The sequence below is a fragment of the Castor canadensis genome, chromosome 5, assembly GCF_047511655.1.
Source record: "Castor canadensis chromosome 5, mCasCan1.hap1v2, whole genome shotgun sequence".
Lineage (NCBI taxonomy): Eukaryota > Metazoa > Chordata > Mammalia > Rodentia > Castoridae > Castor > Castor canadensis.
This window is the reverse complement of record NC_133390.1, coordinates 60,727,178-60,742,904: the sequence shown is the minus strand read 5'-3', so window position 1 is coordinate 60,742,904 and position 15,727 is coordinate 60,727,178. Positions and strand designations below refer to the sequence as shown.

Sequence of the window (15,727 nt, the reverse complement as noted above, 5' to 3'; positions counted from 1 at the left end):
CTCTTCATTTTCCAAAAACAACCTTCATGCCTACCAATGTCTATCCAAAACAGGCCCTGGGACAGCCAGTGTCATAGATGACTCTTTTTTTTTTTTTTTTGCTGTTTCTCTGGCATAAAGGTTAACCCACAGATTGTAGCTTAATTCCATCTGTATCAGGAGTCCCCCTAGACCATCCAGGTTCAAAGAATTGCTAGGACTCAAAGGATCCAGCCTATGATTCTACTCACTGCTGATTTACTATAGTGAAAGGACACAAAGTGAAGTCAGCAAAGAGTCACATGGGGTGAAATCCAAGGAAACTAGGTGCAAGCTTCCAAGAATCCTCTCCCAGTGCAGTCACAAGGACTGAACTGAGTTCTCCCAACAATAAGCTGTAACCCACATATAAAATTTTGTCACTAGGGAAGCTTGTTAAATCACTGCCAAGGGTTTTTACTGGGGGCTGGTCACATACATAGTCTCTACCTGGCACATACCAAAATTCTGGACTCCCAGAAGGAAAGCCAACTCTCCAGCACAAGCCATATTATTTATACTGGCAGTTTAGGCACTGGTAGTGAGTTACTTTGATTTGTTCTTGTAATGGGGGAAGCTCCCTGAAATCTAAGTTCTCAGATACCCAAGGTCCAACTTTATAAAGCAACCAGACAATCAAGGATAATCAACCAGACTGCTATAGCACTTTTCTGCACAGCAATTTTATGTCAACTTTTTTTCTTTAAGGCCTATAAACACTCCATTTCTTAAATTGTCCTTTGAAACAAGTTTACTACGTGCTGGCTCTTTTATTAATGAGTTAAATAAATCTTTGATACATGCTCATTTTATGCATGAGTCATGTTACAAACTTAATAAAAGTTCTACTTTGACAGATATAACAAAGGCAAACTATCAAAGGTTCAGCCAAACTTAAATAGGTAAAAAAAAAACCAACTCAATAATATCAAGGCCGACTACTGCACAAACTCATTTTAGCTATTACAAAACAAACCTCACTGGGCATGGTGGTACACTTCTCTAATCCCAGCTACTTGGGAGGTAGAGATGGGAGGACTGCAGTCCAAGGCCAGCCTCTAAGACTCTATCTGAAAAACAAACTAAAAGCAAAAGAACTGGGGACATGACTCAAGTGGTAAAGCAAGGCCCTGAGATCAAACCCAATACCACTAACAAAAGAAGTCTTTATTAAAACTTGTATTTATATTTTCTTACTGGCTCTCTGTACTTCAGAAAGTCCTCTGATATATGCGGCAATCACTTGACTATTTGTACTTAAGGCACATACTATTAAAAAAGCATTTCCACAAGCAAGCAATAATATAGAAAGATCAATTTTTCTCTTTAGCCTTACAAATCATAATATAAAAATGCTACATTATACAGTGGTTCACACCTATAATCTCAGCACTCTCAAGGGCTGGCTGAAGCAGGAAGATCATAACACTGTGACATAGTATTTCTAAAAAAAGATGATTTTGCCATTTAAATATGACATATAAGTCAAAATATATAAATATCTCCTTCATATCACTGTAAAAAGTTATGAATCTTTAAAGAAATAAAATTTTAAGTTCAAACGTAACATGGTATTCTTATTTTAACTTTATTATGCTTCAGACATTTCCCCAATCATTTCAAATTTATTTCAATTAACATTGCTCTATATCCTGTGAACTGCATTTTAAAATCAGAAGTAATTTTACAGATTTCCATATATAATGGTGCCAAACAAAAAACAAAATATTCAAGCTTTATTATAATTCTAAGTAGAAAAGAACACAATTAAGGGCTGGCACAGCTAACATATGCATAAGAAAGGTAAACATCTCTTGAATAAAAAAATAAATATTTTAATGAAAAAAATATCGAAAATTGAAGGAAGAAAAATTTCTACACAGCAGCCAGTACTTTGGTCACAATTTGTATTATTTCTGCAAAGACATTGTTGAAAGCTTATCAATTAAGTCATCAATAGTGTAAAGGAGAAGTTGAATGTCTGCTTTTTCCTTCATTCTATGATCACTGTTTTTCCGGAGGATGACATCCACATCTGTGCTAAGTACTTGATTGGCAAGTTGCATGGATGTATGCCAAGGCACTATGTCATCCTTCATGCCATGGAGCAATCTTATAGGGCAGTTCACAGGAATAGGGCTATGTAACAAGCAGTGGTGCTCTGCTTCCTTAATGAAACTGTACTGAATGTGGTAAAACCCTTCTTCGTGGTATTTTGATGGCATGGTCCACACACCTTTCATCTCTACTTCCTTTTTTACCTATTGGGAAAAATGAGGAAAATGAAAGTATATACGCAACATTAACAAACAACAGTCTTAAACACTCTAAGGAAAGCAGTCCTTGAGTAAAATGAGAGACATAACAATAATAATTGTCAAAAATCAAATATATGCATGGTACTTTAAGCATATTATTTCACAAGATACTGACAATTCTGTCAGTATCCACTTTTACAAAAGAGGATATTATGGTTTAGAGAAGTAAAGATATCATACTTAAAAGTTCAACAGAAATTAATAAGGCTAGGAATCAAACTTAAGATTTATTTAACTTCATCATAGAGCTTCATAAATCAGGTGATTTTCATTTCACCAACTGAAAAGTGAAATGAAAGGGAAGAAAAGTATAATAATTTCTGGATCAGTACAAGAACATTCATATTTATGTAAAATCAAGTATTGGTTAGAATAAAAATTCAAATTTTAAAACAAAAAACTAAAAGTGCCTATCAGAAGTATCTAAAATGAGTGTGGAGAAGGAAGAATCAGGCACAGAACCAAAAATGAAAAATAAGACAGTGGCTGCTTACGCAATTTTAGGTTGAAGGTAAAAAAAAATGTGGAGTCTTTACCTTTCAGAGACCTAGGAGGAGAAAGTTTGTCTTTTTGCTATTTTGGATAACCTGTATTTTAACCATTTCCAAAAACTGAATATCATTTCTACGTTTATTCCCTAAAAATGAAACATTAAAAAACCTGTGATCCTTTGAGAATTCCCAGTTTTAGAGTATAATTTGTCTTCAATAATTTTTCTAATTGAAAACTGGAATTTTCTATGAGTAACATAGTTGTTACAGAAAACATGGAAAAATACATAAAAATATACTAAAATAATCATCCATACTCCTACCTTGTGTATATAACAACCATTAGGATTCTGATTTCTTTCCTTCTACTATTTTTATGTGTGCGTGGCTTTTATGTAGCATATAAAATGCATTTTCTGTTTATTACACATTGATACAGTTTTCTATGCTCTTTTACTTATTCATTACACACACTCTTTACATATATTAAAATGCTACAGAATAGTCCACTATGATCAACTTAAGATACTTGGTTTGACCATTCCCATATTATTAGATCTTTCCATTGAACATCATTGAGCATAAAAGTTGATTTGTATATGATGACTTTTTTGGAAAGATTACCAGAACACAAGCTGTGACTAGTTTTTTAGGCTTTTGTAATCATAATAGGAAGGACATTTCTGGCTAGAAAAACAGTGGATAGCTTATCAAAAATGAAGGCAAATATAACAAAAGAAAAGCCATATGAAACTTACTGAAAAATTATAAGCTTAAATTTAATAAAAATACTATTATTCTTTCCATGTTTAAAATGACTAATTTCAGGGAATAAAGGAGAATGATGGAGGAGGTGAATTAAACTATGATACATTTGATATATTGAAAGAACTTTTGTAAATGCCATAATGTACCCCCAGCACAATAAAATGTTTTTGAATAATATGAAAAATAAAATAAAATGGTTAATTTATTGCAAAAATAAAAAGGGAACAAGAATTTAAAAAATAATAGTTACTCAAACAAGACTGAATCAAAAAAGTAAGCAAACAAAATGTGAGCCTGGTGATATACACATAATCCCAGCACTTGGGTGGCTGAAGCAGAAGAATTCCGAGTTTGAGCCTAGTCTGGGCTATATAGTGAGATCCTGTCTCAAAAAACAAGCAAAAAGAAAAAATATATATATATATAACACATATTTACTTAGGCATTTAAATGTATTTTTCAAAACTCAAAAAAGATTTACGGATTCACTGATAAAGATACATGTCTGAAAGCTATGCTTCTAAATATATCTCCAAATAATTTGAAATTAATGGAATTCTAAATAGCTACAAAAAGTGTAATTAATATTCATATTGTGGGAATTCTACTAAAATATGTGAACCAAGTATTTAAAGAAAAAATGATGTTCGGTTCTCCTCAAGCAACATCCTTCCATTGTATATTTCAATAATTAAAACTTACTTCTGCTGGGTGGGGTGGCTTAAGCCTGTAATCCAGAGGATCATGGCTCTAAACAAAATACAACTTAGTTCTACTGGTTATTAACTGACCTGGGAGCATGCTAATGACTGATTCACTGGAATAACAAGTTTCATTTTAAGCATCCCTGACCCCCAACTAGCCACTGAATTGAATTAATATGGCCCATGAAGAAGAACAAAGTCTACTTCATAATAAGGTTTAAGTCTCAAATTCTCAAACAGAAGCAGCAAAAAGAGCATTATCAAAAGAAAATGTATGGTATACATAAGTTCTACACAAAGAGGAAAATGTATCAAAGCAATGTGGTTTTCAGAATCTCAGATTCCAAACAGCTGCACATCCTGTCCAAGTTCCTATAGTTCATAAAGGAGATGATGTTTAGAGTCAGTTGTCACTAGGCACACAATGAGAAATGCTGGGCTAAGCAGCCCCAAGCTTATGAAAGTTGGTAAAGTTCTTTACCTCAGCTCCCTTGACATTGTTAGTGTTAGCTGTTTGTGTGCAGAAGGGACAGTGGTCCCTATGTCCCTACTCTTTCCTTTACATGTGCTTTTAAGTTAACAAGGACTCAATATGCTTCCCTTAACAACCGCTTGCTTATCTGATTTACGATTAGGAAATACATGCCCTGATTTGCAGACTGTATATAGGTCTTTCTCAGTCGCTTAGGGAGTATCTACCTTATCTTCGGAGTTCTGTGGATACTCAGTACAAAAACAAAGTTACAAACATTTTGTCTTTTACCAGTAACCAAAAAAAGTGCTACTTAACTCCTTTTCAATGTGTCACATCCTTGAGAAAATGTCCTACCACAAGAATCACTGTGTTACTGAGTCAAGAGGATGGAGCAAGGGGGTCAAAGGCTTACACAAAAAGGCAATGGAATGAAAAGAATGAGAACTGAGCAACTACGTATGAGAAAAATAAAGGTGAAAATAAAGTTGAGAAATAGGAGAGCCAAGTGCAAGGAAGACCAGCAGCCCTGACAGGAAATCATATGAAGACTCTTGACTATGCAGGCAATGCTATTTCTTAAGGAGCTAAGAACAGCATGAAGTAGGAACAGAATAGAGCAGAAAATAAATGGCACAAGTTTCAATGCAGAACATGAAGCAAAAGTCAGTAACATTCTACGATCTGACACCACACATTCTTATTATTTTTTCTCTTCTCCTCTCTTCCTGAATTCTCTGTAGCAGTAGTTCTCAAACTTCACCTGGGGTTGTTAAAAACACAGATTACTAGACCCATACTCTCAATTTCTGATTCAGGGTAGAGCTCAAGAACATGCATCTAACAGTTCTCAGTTGATGCTAATTTGCTCCCTGGGGGATAATACTTTTTTTTTTTTTTTTTGGCGGTACTGGGGTTTGAACTCAGGTTGTGCTTGCTAGACATGTGCTCTACCACTTGAGTCATACCCCAGCCCTGGACAATATTTTTTAACCACTGCTCTAGACTGTCTTTCTTTTTAAAGTTTCTGTATCTCAGCCACACAGGTGAATTTAGACCCCTAGGGGGAAAAAATCTGAGAAAAACTCAAATGATTATAAAACAAACAAAAATGTACAAAATAAACAGCTTTCCTCATTATTTCTTTATTCTTGCAGATAAAGTGCTTAAAAACAGATATCTAAGCACAAAGTTAATAAATTAGTTATCTTCCCATTTATTTCTACCATGATTTGGTAAAGAACATATTAATAATGAAAAGCACTTTTTAAAAAAGAATTAGGAAGTAGAAAAAGAATGCTAACTAAGTCGGAAACAACAAATTTTATTTGTGTGCTAACTCTGATTGTCAATGTTTGCCTGGAGGTTCTGGGGCTGCTTTCAGGTTAAAAAAAATAGTTTCACAACTGATTAGTACAGTTTAACAGTCATAAGAACAGCTACTGAAGAAGAAGAAAAAAGAACAGGTACTATTGCCCAGAAGACACAAAGTAAATGTAAGAGGTACAAAAAGAGATTATGATATATGATTGATACTGGTAAATGTAATTAATAAAGAAAATCTTTCTAAAAAATAAATTGTGGGGGCTGGAAATATAGCTCAGAAGTAAAGTACCTTCCTAGCATGCACAAGTCCTGGATTTGATTTCCCACACCACACCACAACACACACACATACACACACAATTTGGCAGAGTGACTTGAAGGGATTGTGAAAGAAGGCAACCTTAAAACAAGAGGCTACATAGTTAAATGCAGCAAAGAGACTACAGAAAGGCAGCTAAGACCAAAGATGAGCCATTATCACAACAGAAGATACATAAGTATTAAAAGAAAGAGAAAGCAGGATGACAGGAGGTACACGCTGGGGCTTCCAAAGTGACTTGTGACTTACCTCAACAGGAAGCTGATGAAACTGTGACACAAGGCCATCTGTAGCTGTAGCTATGCCGATAAGAGCCACGACCTTTTCTGGCCGTGCAATTGCAGCATGAAGCATGAGCCATCCACCAAGGCTAGATCCAACTAGTATCTTAAAAAAAAAAAAGAAAAAAGTGTGTGGTTTCAAAAAGGAAGCTCTTTTTGTCTGTAAAGGGAATGAGCAGTTAATAGAAATGTATATACTTTTTTCTTTCATATACATATAGCTCCCAGACTTTTAACATTTGGCACAAAGAAAAATTCAATTACAATTAAAATTTTTGTAAAAACAATTAGGTATATAATATAGAATTATGATAATAAAGTTTATATGATTAATGTAAGTTGCTGCTTATATTTTGTCTGAAATTGAAAATGATAGAATAATTTTAAATCAAAATTATTTATCAAAGTTGACTGCTAAAACATTTAAATTATTAAAAACATTTTCAAATCTAAAGAAATAGTTCAAATACTGATTGAGTCAAATAAAAGCAGTCACCTGTGGTCCTACAGCTATGTCGTCAATTATAGAAAGCACATCTTTTCTCCATTTCCCCACTGTGCATTCTTTTAAGTTACCATATGAATTTCCAACTCCTGAGTAGTCAAACCTGGAAATGGGGAAAATATGTATTTAAACCTAAATGTTTACATATGTCTGTAAGTTTGTCTTCTTTATCTTTAAGATAGTATCTTCCTCATAGTACATTTAAGCATTCCTCATAATGTTTAAAACATAGTAAAACCTCACAGTCGATGCATATTTCAGCAAACTTTCAATGTCTCCCACATCCAAATCACTTTCTCGCCCACTGCATTGTTGGACCAGGTCAGCCTGGTCCAAGTCATTATCATCACTTGACTGGACCAATGCAACAGTCTCCTAACGAGTCTCCTCATTTCTATTTTTTTCGTTCTCATAGTCTATTCCCACACAGTAATTACAGTGATTCTTTTAAAAGAAATGCCATGTCTTGTATAAACCCTCCCAAAGGCTTTCTATAATCTTTAATAAAATCCAAAGTCCTAACCATACTTTTCTGCTTTCCATCTCTGTGATCCCATTTCTTACTGTTTTCTCTCTCTGCCTTCTGAACTATATTCTCACTTCCCTTCTTGAAGTTAAAGGTATATGCCATCCACATTCTTGCATCATCAGCTTTTCCCTCCACTGGCATATCATCAAATAGCAGTTAGATTGCTCCTTCACCTCACTCAGGTCTTTGCTTCAAATACTATATCCCCAGAAAAGCCTTCTCTGATCAGTCTTTAAAATTGTACTTCATCATTCTTCATTTCCTTACTCTGGTTTATTTTCTTCATACCTCTATTCTTACCTGACATATAAGATATTTATTTATTTATGTCCTGTTTCCCACACTAGAATAGAAGCTCCAGACAGGTACAAACTTCGTTTTGTTTAATACTGTTTTCCTACTTCTCAGTAGAATACCTTGCAAGTGAGAAGTGTTCAATACATATTTGCTAAATTAATAGAGGGAAAGACCAGAATCAAAGTCATATCACAAGCCCTTCCACTTCCCCTTTCAACTTCCTAGGTGTCCAGGCTCAAAGTCTGTCTAATCGATGAATTTTACCTGTCCTTCAAGGACCCAACTAAGTAAGTCATGAAGTATCACACCATGCCCACCAACTACCCTAAACCTTGCAGAAGACCTTTCATAATTTTGAGCTTTCCATGCTGTTAAACTTCCTAGAATGCCTTTCTTCCCACTAAGCTCCTAGTCTTCCTTTGTCATGTCTCTTCCCTTCATGAACTTTTCCCATTTAGCATCATCAGTCACTTTCTTTTGTGTACCCGATTATTTTTTCATGTTGTATTATAATCAAATTTTAAATATTTGCCGCCTCCTGACTAGAATATCAGTTCCTTGAGGGCAAACTCTGTTATTCAAGTTTGTTTTTCCAGGGTATAAAACACTATCTCATCATCCCTCATTTCATCTCACATTCATCCCTTTATTTGTACTTGGTACGACCAGCATCCTTTTACTGGAGATAGGCACTGCTTAGGGTGGCCCAGGCTGGCCTCAAACTCTCCATCTTCATGCCTCAGCCTCCAAGTATTGGGATTACATACTAGTATCTGGACATAGATCTCTGTCATCTTAAACCTAGACTATCATAGCAGTCTTTTAAATGAACCCTATGACTCAACTCCTAATGGACCCACTTTGTACCCACTAGTACAAAGGCTTTACCTTTAATTGCCCCTTGCAACATACAAAATAAAAATTTAGTGCTTTAGTCTGTTGTTTAAAAACAGTATATTCTGTTCATCTCAGATTGACCTTGATCATCTCACAAAGGAAAATACTACTTTAGCTAATTGAACAATTTGCTGGTCTTAAATAGGCTCTGTGGTTTCTTGCCTGTTTCACACCTCACCGTCTTGTTTCCTTCACCTGGAATACCCTCTCCCATTACCTTCAAACTAATATCCTCTCTTAGAACCTAGTCCAAATGAACCTTTTTTGGTTCAGATGGACGGAAAGAAATTTTCCCTCATGAAGCTTCCATAGCATTCATTTTTATCAGTCACAGGCAATTTATTGTCTTGGTCTCTAAGACAAAGTGAAAGAGAGAAAGAATGTGTGTGTGTGTGTGTGTGTGTGTGTGTGTGTATGCACATGCGTGCCGCTGAGTGTTCATTCCCATTAGACTGTTAGATACTGGAGGGGAAAGGATTTTTGTCTCTGCACGAAGAATGCAGAGAATGAAGAAACAGTGCCTAGGCACGAAAACTTTACACACTGAGGATAACAATATCCAATAAATGAATAAAACTGGAAGGCAAAAGTTAAAAAACTACTGAATTTAAATATTAAAGCTTTCTTGTTTTCCTGATTCTTAAAATCTGTTTTCTAGTGTATATGAAAAACAGGTATATGATACACAGTATATGTGTATTTCCTTAGGATTTATACACAATGAAAGGAAGAAGAAATTAAAAGTTTCTTTAGATTTGAGAACAAGATGCTGCTGTTGTCCAAATCACAGTTACTGCTTCCCACTGTCAGGGTACCTACCAGACAGACTAGGGATACAAAGGAAGAAGAGATCAGCTGATTTCCTTTTCCCTCTCCTGGGTGGACAACTAGACACTGCTGCATGTGCATCTCTTACAATTGCCTTCCAAATATGTAGTGAGAAGGAAAATACAGGCATACCTCAAAGATACTGCAGGTTTAGTTCCACAACACCATAATAATGTGAATATCACAGTAGAGTCACCCAATTTTTTTGGTTTCCTAGTACATATAAAATTACGTTTATACAGTACTATAGTCTACCATTACGTCTACAATACTGCATACATCTACCAATACTGCAATACCATTATGCCTATAAAAAGTACATACCTTGATTTAAAAAATACTTTATTGCTAAAAAATGCTAATAATAATCGGATCTGCTGGAAAAATGAAGCTGATAGACTTCTTGAGGTTAGACTGCCATAAATTTCAATTTGTAAAAAATCAGTATCTGTGAGGCGCAATAAAACAAACCGCAATAAAATGAGGTATGTCTGTATAAACCTTCCATGATGCTAATAAGTTACAAGTACAAAAAAAGAGGGGGGTAGTTCATTCTTGCTGAACCTTAATCCCAAGACAAAAAGATACAAATTCAGCACTTTTAAGACTTAAGCCATCTCTGTCCTAGCAGCCTCAATACTTCAGGAACATAGTACCAAATTAAAAACACTGTGAACACTGTGACTCAATTATATTTTAAGCAAGGCAACAGGACATTGACAAACCATTCTCATATGACCATGTATACCATTTCCTGTATAATAAACTAATCACTTCATTGTCAAGATCTAAATTTTGCAGCAAAAGTCACTATAAAAATAAATTGAGAAACTAGAAAATATAAGAAGTAATCTCTTATAATAAACTAAAATGCAATAAATAGTTAATAGTGATTAGACTGAAGGGAACTTTGACAAGAGCAAATAAAAAGGAACTTGATCAAGTTAAAAACTTATAGTCAAGGGGCTATACTTTATAAAAAGTATAATTAACATTAAAATGCAGAAAACCTATACTGTGTCTTACAGGGAGATAAGAGCTGGTTATAGCACTCATAGTCTCAACTGAAATCCAAAACCAGTAAAATGGTGATATCTTGATTCAAATTCACTTGGGGGCACAGGAGAGTGGTAAGAATATTTTGGTATTTTGATTTGCTTCTTGGGGTAGTCTCCCTCCCTGGGTAGCATTTCCCTCTTACACTTATCTTAACTATTTTTCAGTGCTCCTTTATGAAATTTTTCTATCTGTTCCCACCCTCGGTTTTCTTTCTTTCATCTTATGTAATTAAGTATACGTCTCTTGATCCTTAACCACATAATAATGAGTATTTCTGACTAATTTCTCAATTGTATTTTTCACTCTGAAAAATCCTTAAGGGCAAGTGCAATGTTCTACAATTCTTAGAATATTATTCAGCACCCAGTATGGTGTTAAGATAGTCTATTTCCTAAACATACAGTACTCACTGTTTAGTAAGAAGAGATCTTAGAACAAGTTCTAAGCATGAAAAAAAATTCTGCTAATCTGATAAAAGGAATTAGACTAAATCCATGTAATTGACATAATTTCTACTAATACAATGAACAGATAATGTCTAAAAGTCTTACCTATAACTGAATTTTCTAAAACTACTGAGTGAATACTAGTGAAACTACGCTAATAATTTAGACTAATGGATTTTAAGGCTGTCAGTGCTAGAGAATTAAGAAACTACCTTTAGTCCAACCTCCTTTCACTGGATGACAATATTACACCAAGTGGTTATTAGCATACTTGTCAGTTATAGGAAGAATTTATTTCAGAACCCATAATTCTTTAATTTCACATCAATGCTTTCTATTAAATCATATCTCCTCCCCCCGTTCCCAGCAAATTAAGACACTAAACAAATGACTGGATAAACTCAGCAACAAAGGGAGCATGTTGTTTTACTACAATAATTATCAGTATGAAAGATTAGGAATTATAAAATTAAATTTTAGTTAAATGGTAACCACCTATCCCTACTTATGCTCATATACATTCTGCTTACAGGAGTGAGGGATAAAGAGAGAACTCAGCAGAAATGTTAATTATACTAGTTTTACAGTACTTTTAACAGTACTATATTATCTTTAAATACATTTTTTTGTATGGTGTTGGGGACTGAAACCAGAGCCTTGTGTAAGCTAAACACATACTCTGCTACCTAGCTACACCTTCAGCCCTAACTATGCATTTTAGAAGGTAATAAACAGTGATCAAATAATTTGTCTAGTGGAAAACCACAATATAATTACAAGAGATGAGCCAACTATTATAGCTGTTTTTGTCACACAGATTATTGTATCTAAAGAACTTAGTTACCACTTGTTCCCTTAAGATGTGTTTTCCTGACAGTACCATCACTGTGTCACAAAGACCTTTAATATAGGTCTTGCAAAGGTTACTTTTATAAAAACTCTAAATCACAAGAAGGAAGTTTACAGATCACTAAAATAAACTTGTCTATAAAATTGTTGGCATTTTACTTCAATTGGTTAGAGCAGAGGTAATTTTCCATCACAATGCTATATTAGTGATATATTCTCTGAAATATATTATTCCTACCTTATATAGGCATGACCTAGAGATTTGCAAAACTCCTCAATCGCCAATGCTTTTGTACCAGTCATAGTAGAAAGATAGCCAGGGACGAAGATAATTCCTGGACTTTTGCCTTTTAGACTCTTATAAGCCAGGTTTGGAAGGTCTGGTCGACTAAGGAAAGAGAGTGATGTCTTTTGTCTGCAAGCTAAACAAAGTATACAAAACATAAATTATAGTTTGCAAATAACTTTTGGAAAATCACATATATTTTCAATCACAACTTTCAACTCATTGATAGGAAAACCAGAGCAGACTCAAAGTACTATAATTAAGTCTGTGCATGAGACCTTTGGTTTTAAAGTTGTGTAAAAAATAAGTCACTTTAGCTAAGCGTTGGTGGCTCGTGTCTATAATCATAGTTACTTGGGAGGCTAAGATGGAAAGGAACGAGTTTGAGGCACATAGGTCTCCAAAAATAACCCGAACGAAATGGACTGCAGTAGTAGCTCAAGCAGTAGAGTGCCTGCTTTGCAAGCATGAAGCTCTGAGTTCAAGCTCCAGTCCCACAAAAATAATAATAATAATAATGATAATAATAATAATAATTTAAAAGAGCAAGGTCCAACCATAATTCTTCCAAAACACGAGGTAGAAATTTCAAGGCAAAAGATAGAGACTCATCAAAAACTATTTTCCTATTGTACCTATAGATCCATCCTAAAGAGTACCAATCAACATTCAGATTGAAGTATACTAGTTTCAGCCCTGTCTTGTGAGATTACCCTCTTTTTTGCTTTTTAATGTTTCAGAAGGTTCACACCCTCTACTTTTGGGGGCTGGTGTATGTGTGATGGGGGGAAGGTTTATTTTGCCTTTGGGAAATTATTTCAAAGAAGAAGTACTGAACTCCTTGTACTACTGACTCCCATTCACTTACCCCACACATGAAATCATGAGTCATGGTAACATGTCTTCATAATTTTATGTCAGCTGAGAAGGGCTCAATAAGCAATTTCTTATAAATGGTCTTGAATAACATAAGATTTCTCACAGAAATCACTTTGTGCTTTATTTGTGTTGGGTTTGGTTTTTGGTAAATGGTACATAGCATCTTATGGGTAAGTACAATACAAATGGTGAACCTTTCAAGGTCACTTCATTTCATTGTTTTTAAAATGTTTTCCCTATTTCAAAATCCCACTTCCTTCCTCCAAAGACATTAGGTTATGTACTCCTGTACAGTTTTTCTGGACCAACAAATCTTTTAGTATTAAATAAAGCCTTTCTCAACTTTCTTATGGCTAATGAAAACTTCTCGTTCTCTTTCATGTGTGTTTCTAAAGTTTTCCCTCTTTGGATTTGTCAAGTTCGTTAAAAAGCCTTAAAGCTATTCCTTTTACAGGTAAGTCTGTTTCAGAGCACAGAGAAATGCATCAAATTTAAAAACCTTTGGTGAAAAACAGGATTAGTAGGGGTCAGTTATGCTGATCAGTAGGTTGTATGAGCAACAATGTTCATTCCCCATTTCCTAGTTAAAAACTAAAAAAACGAGGCCCTTGTGGCACTTACCTGTAATCCTAGCTACTCAGGAGGCAGAGATGAGGGCAATCGCAATTTGAGGCTAGGCCACGGAAATAGTTCTCGAGACCCTATCTCAAAAAAACCTATCACAAAAAAGGGCTGGTGGAGTGGCTCAAGGTATAGGCCTTGAGTTCAAGTCCCAGTACCACCAAAAAAAAAAAAAAAAAACCTAAAATCCTTTCTAGCCTCTTCCATATATTACCTCCCAATATGGGATTTCACTGAGACAATTACAATTTAGTTAATGTTGGTGGGTAAAAAGTCGACAGCTTCTTAATCTTACATATGCAAATCAACATAAGGACCAGCTGAAAGCCTAGTGCACAAATAATCAATGAACATTTTCTCAATAGATAAAAGAATATTTTACTCTTGTTAATAAACTGAAACACAAAAGTGCCAGTGGCTGAGCCCAGATACTTGTGAGGTTCCAGGCCAGTCTGGACAAATGATACACCCTATCTTGAAAATACTCAACACACATATAAAAGGGCTGGTAGAGTGGCTTAAGTGGTAGAGTGCCTGCCTAGCAAGCATGAGGCTCTGACTTCAAAATCCAGTACCGCCAAAAAAAATAACTATGACACACTATACTTTGCTACAGTACTTGTACTTATTATTGGTTGTGTGCAGTTAAATGTAAGTTAAACTGGTATGATTTAAAAATTTTTAACTGGAAACAATGGTCTCTGTGATGGCATTCATTACCATTAAAAGTACGTTGCATCTTACAGCTGTATGACAAGGGTGTGAAAAACAAAGGATATTCAAAGATCAGCTATTTAAACGTAAGGATAGTCAAAGATAGAAATCACATACATATATAAAATCTTCTAATTTTTGCTCCAAGTTTTTAGTTTCCTTTAGAGTAATGATTATGGCTTTTTCATTGGGTGGGTGCATCCAGAAGGCAAAATTTGAAATTAGGCTTAAAAAGAGCATCTACAGACTGGCATGATGGCTCACAGCCGTAATCCCAGCTACTTGCGAGGCAGAGACAGGAGGAGGATGGCGGTTCCAGACCAGCCTGGACAAAACCAGCCAGACCCTATCTCAAAGAACTAGCCTGGTGTGGTGATGAACATATGTGATCCCGGTGCACGGGAGGCAGAAGCACGCAGGGCGATCACTATTGTAGGACAGCGGGGCAACAAGATCTAGATCCTCTCTGAAAGACAAAGTAAAACGCGTCTGGACCGGCTCAAGTGGTAGGCGCGCTGATGGCCTTAAATTCAAAACCCCAGTACCGCCGCCTCCCCCTATAAGAGCACGTACACTTAACAAAGAACATGGCTATTTTAAATGTCCTTAAGTGAAGGAAGGGCAGGGATAAATATTTTTGAGCAGTGCTCTGTAAAGCCCTAGAACCAGCTAATATGCAAATGCATTAAATGCACATTTTAATCCTTCCAGGGGTTGGCGTTTAATACAGACAAGGCAGGCTGGCAGAGTGAAGGCGATCCCTAACTGCAGTGTAAAACACTGCAAGGACCCGAGCTTCCAAGGATGCCCAAGCTCTGGGAAGGGAAAAAAGCACCTTTGAATGGAGCGCCGAAACGCATTACAGGGACTGACCGAACGCCGAGCGCTGGAAAGAACGCATCTTCCTCCCGCCACCCGGGCACTAACCTGGGAGCCAAAAGGGCGCCCGCGGGGGCTTCGGTGCAAGCAACGAGAGGAGGCTACGCTGCGGGCTAAAGGGGACGGCTGCCCAGCCCCAGCTCCGGCAGGGTACCCAAGACGCCACAGCTGACAACCCCTTGCCCGCCATCTTCCCAGCCGCCCTTGCGTCCGCGCTGTCCTACAGAGACGCGCAGGTTGC

At 36.0% G+C, this 15,727-nt stretch overlaps 1 protein-coding gene across 1 annotated transcript; it reads right to left on the bottom strand.

The window, feature by feature from the left end:
* Window positions 1-1,587: 1,587 nt before the first annotated feature.
* Abhd10 (abhydrolase domain containing 10, depalmitoylase) lies at window positions 1,588-15,727 on the bottom strand. Its single transcript, XM_020156244.2, has 5 exons — window positions 15,535-15,727; window positions 12,346-12,529; window positions 7,194-7,305; window positions 6,666-6,803; window positions 1,588-2,279 (listed from the first exon to the last, which is right to left on the bottom strand). The coding sequence occupies exons 1-5, from the start codon at window positions 15,674-15,676 to the stop codon at window positions 1,929-1,931; spliced, it is 927 nt and encodes a 308-aa protein (XP_020011833.1). The 5' UTR covers window positions 15,677-15,727; the 3' UTR covers window positions 1,588-1,928.

Coding starts and splice junctions, on each gene's coding strand:
- Abhd10 (XM_020156244.2), bottom strand. CDS start 15,676: ATGGCGGGCAAGGGGTTGTCAGCTGTGGCGTCTTGGGTACCCTGCCGG. Junction 6,804..7,193: donor ACATAGCTGTAGGACCACAG/GTGACTGCTTTT, acceptor TTTTTTTTTAAG/ATACTAGTTGGATCTAGCCT. Junction 2,280..6,665: donor TTCATCAGCTTCCTGTTGAG/GTAAGTCACAAG, acceptor TTTTCCCAATAG/GTAAAAAAGGAAGTAGAGAT.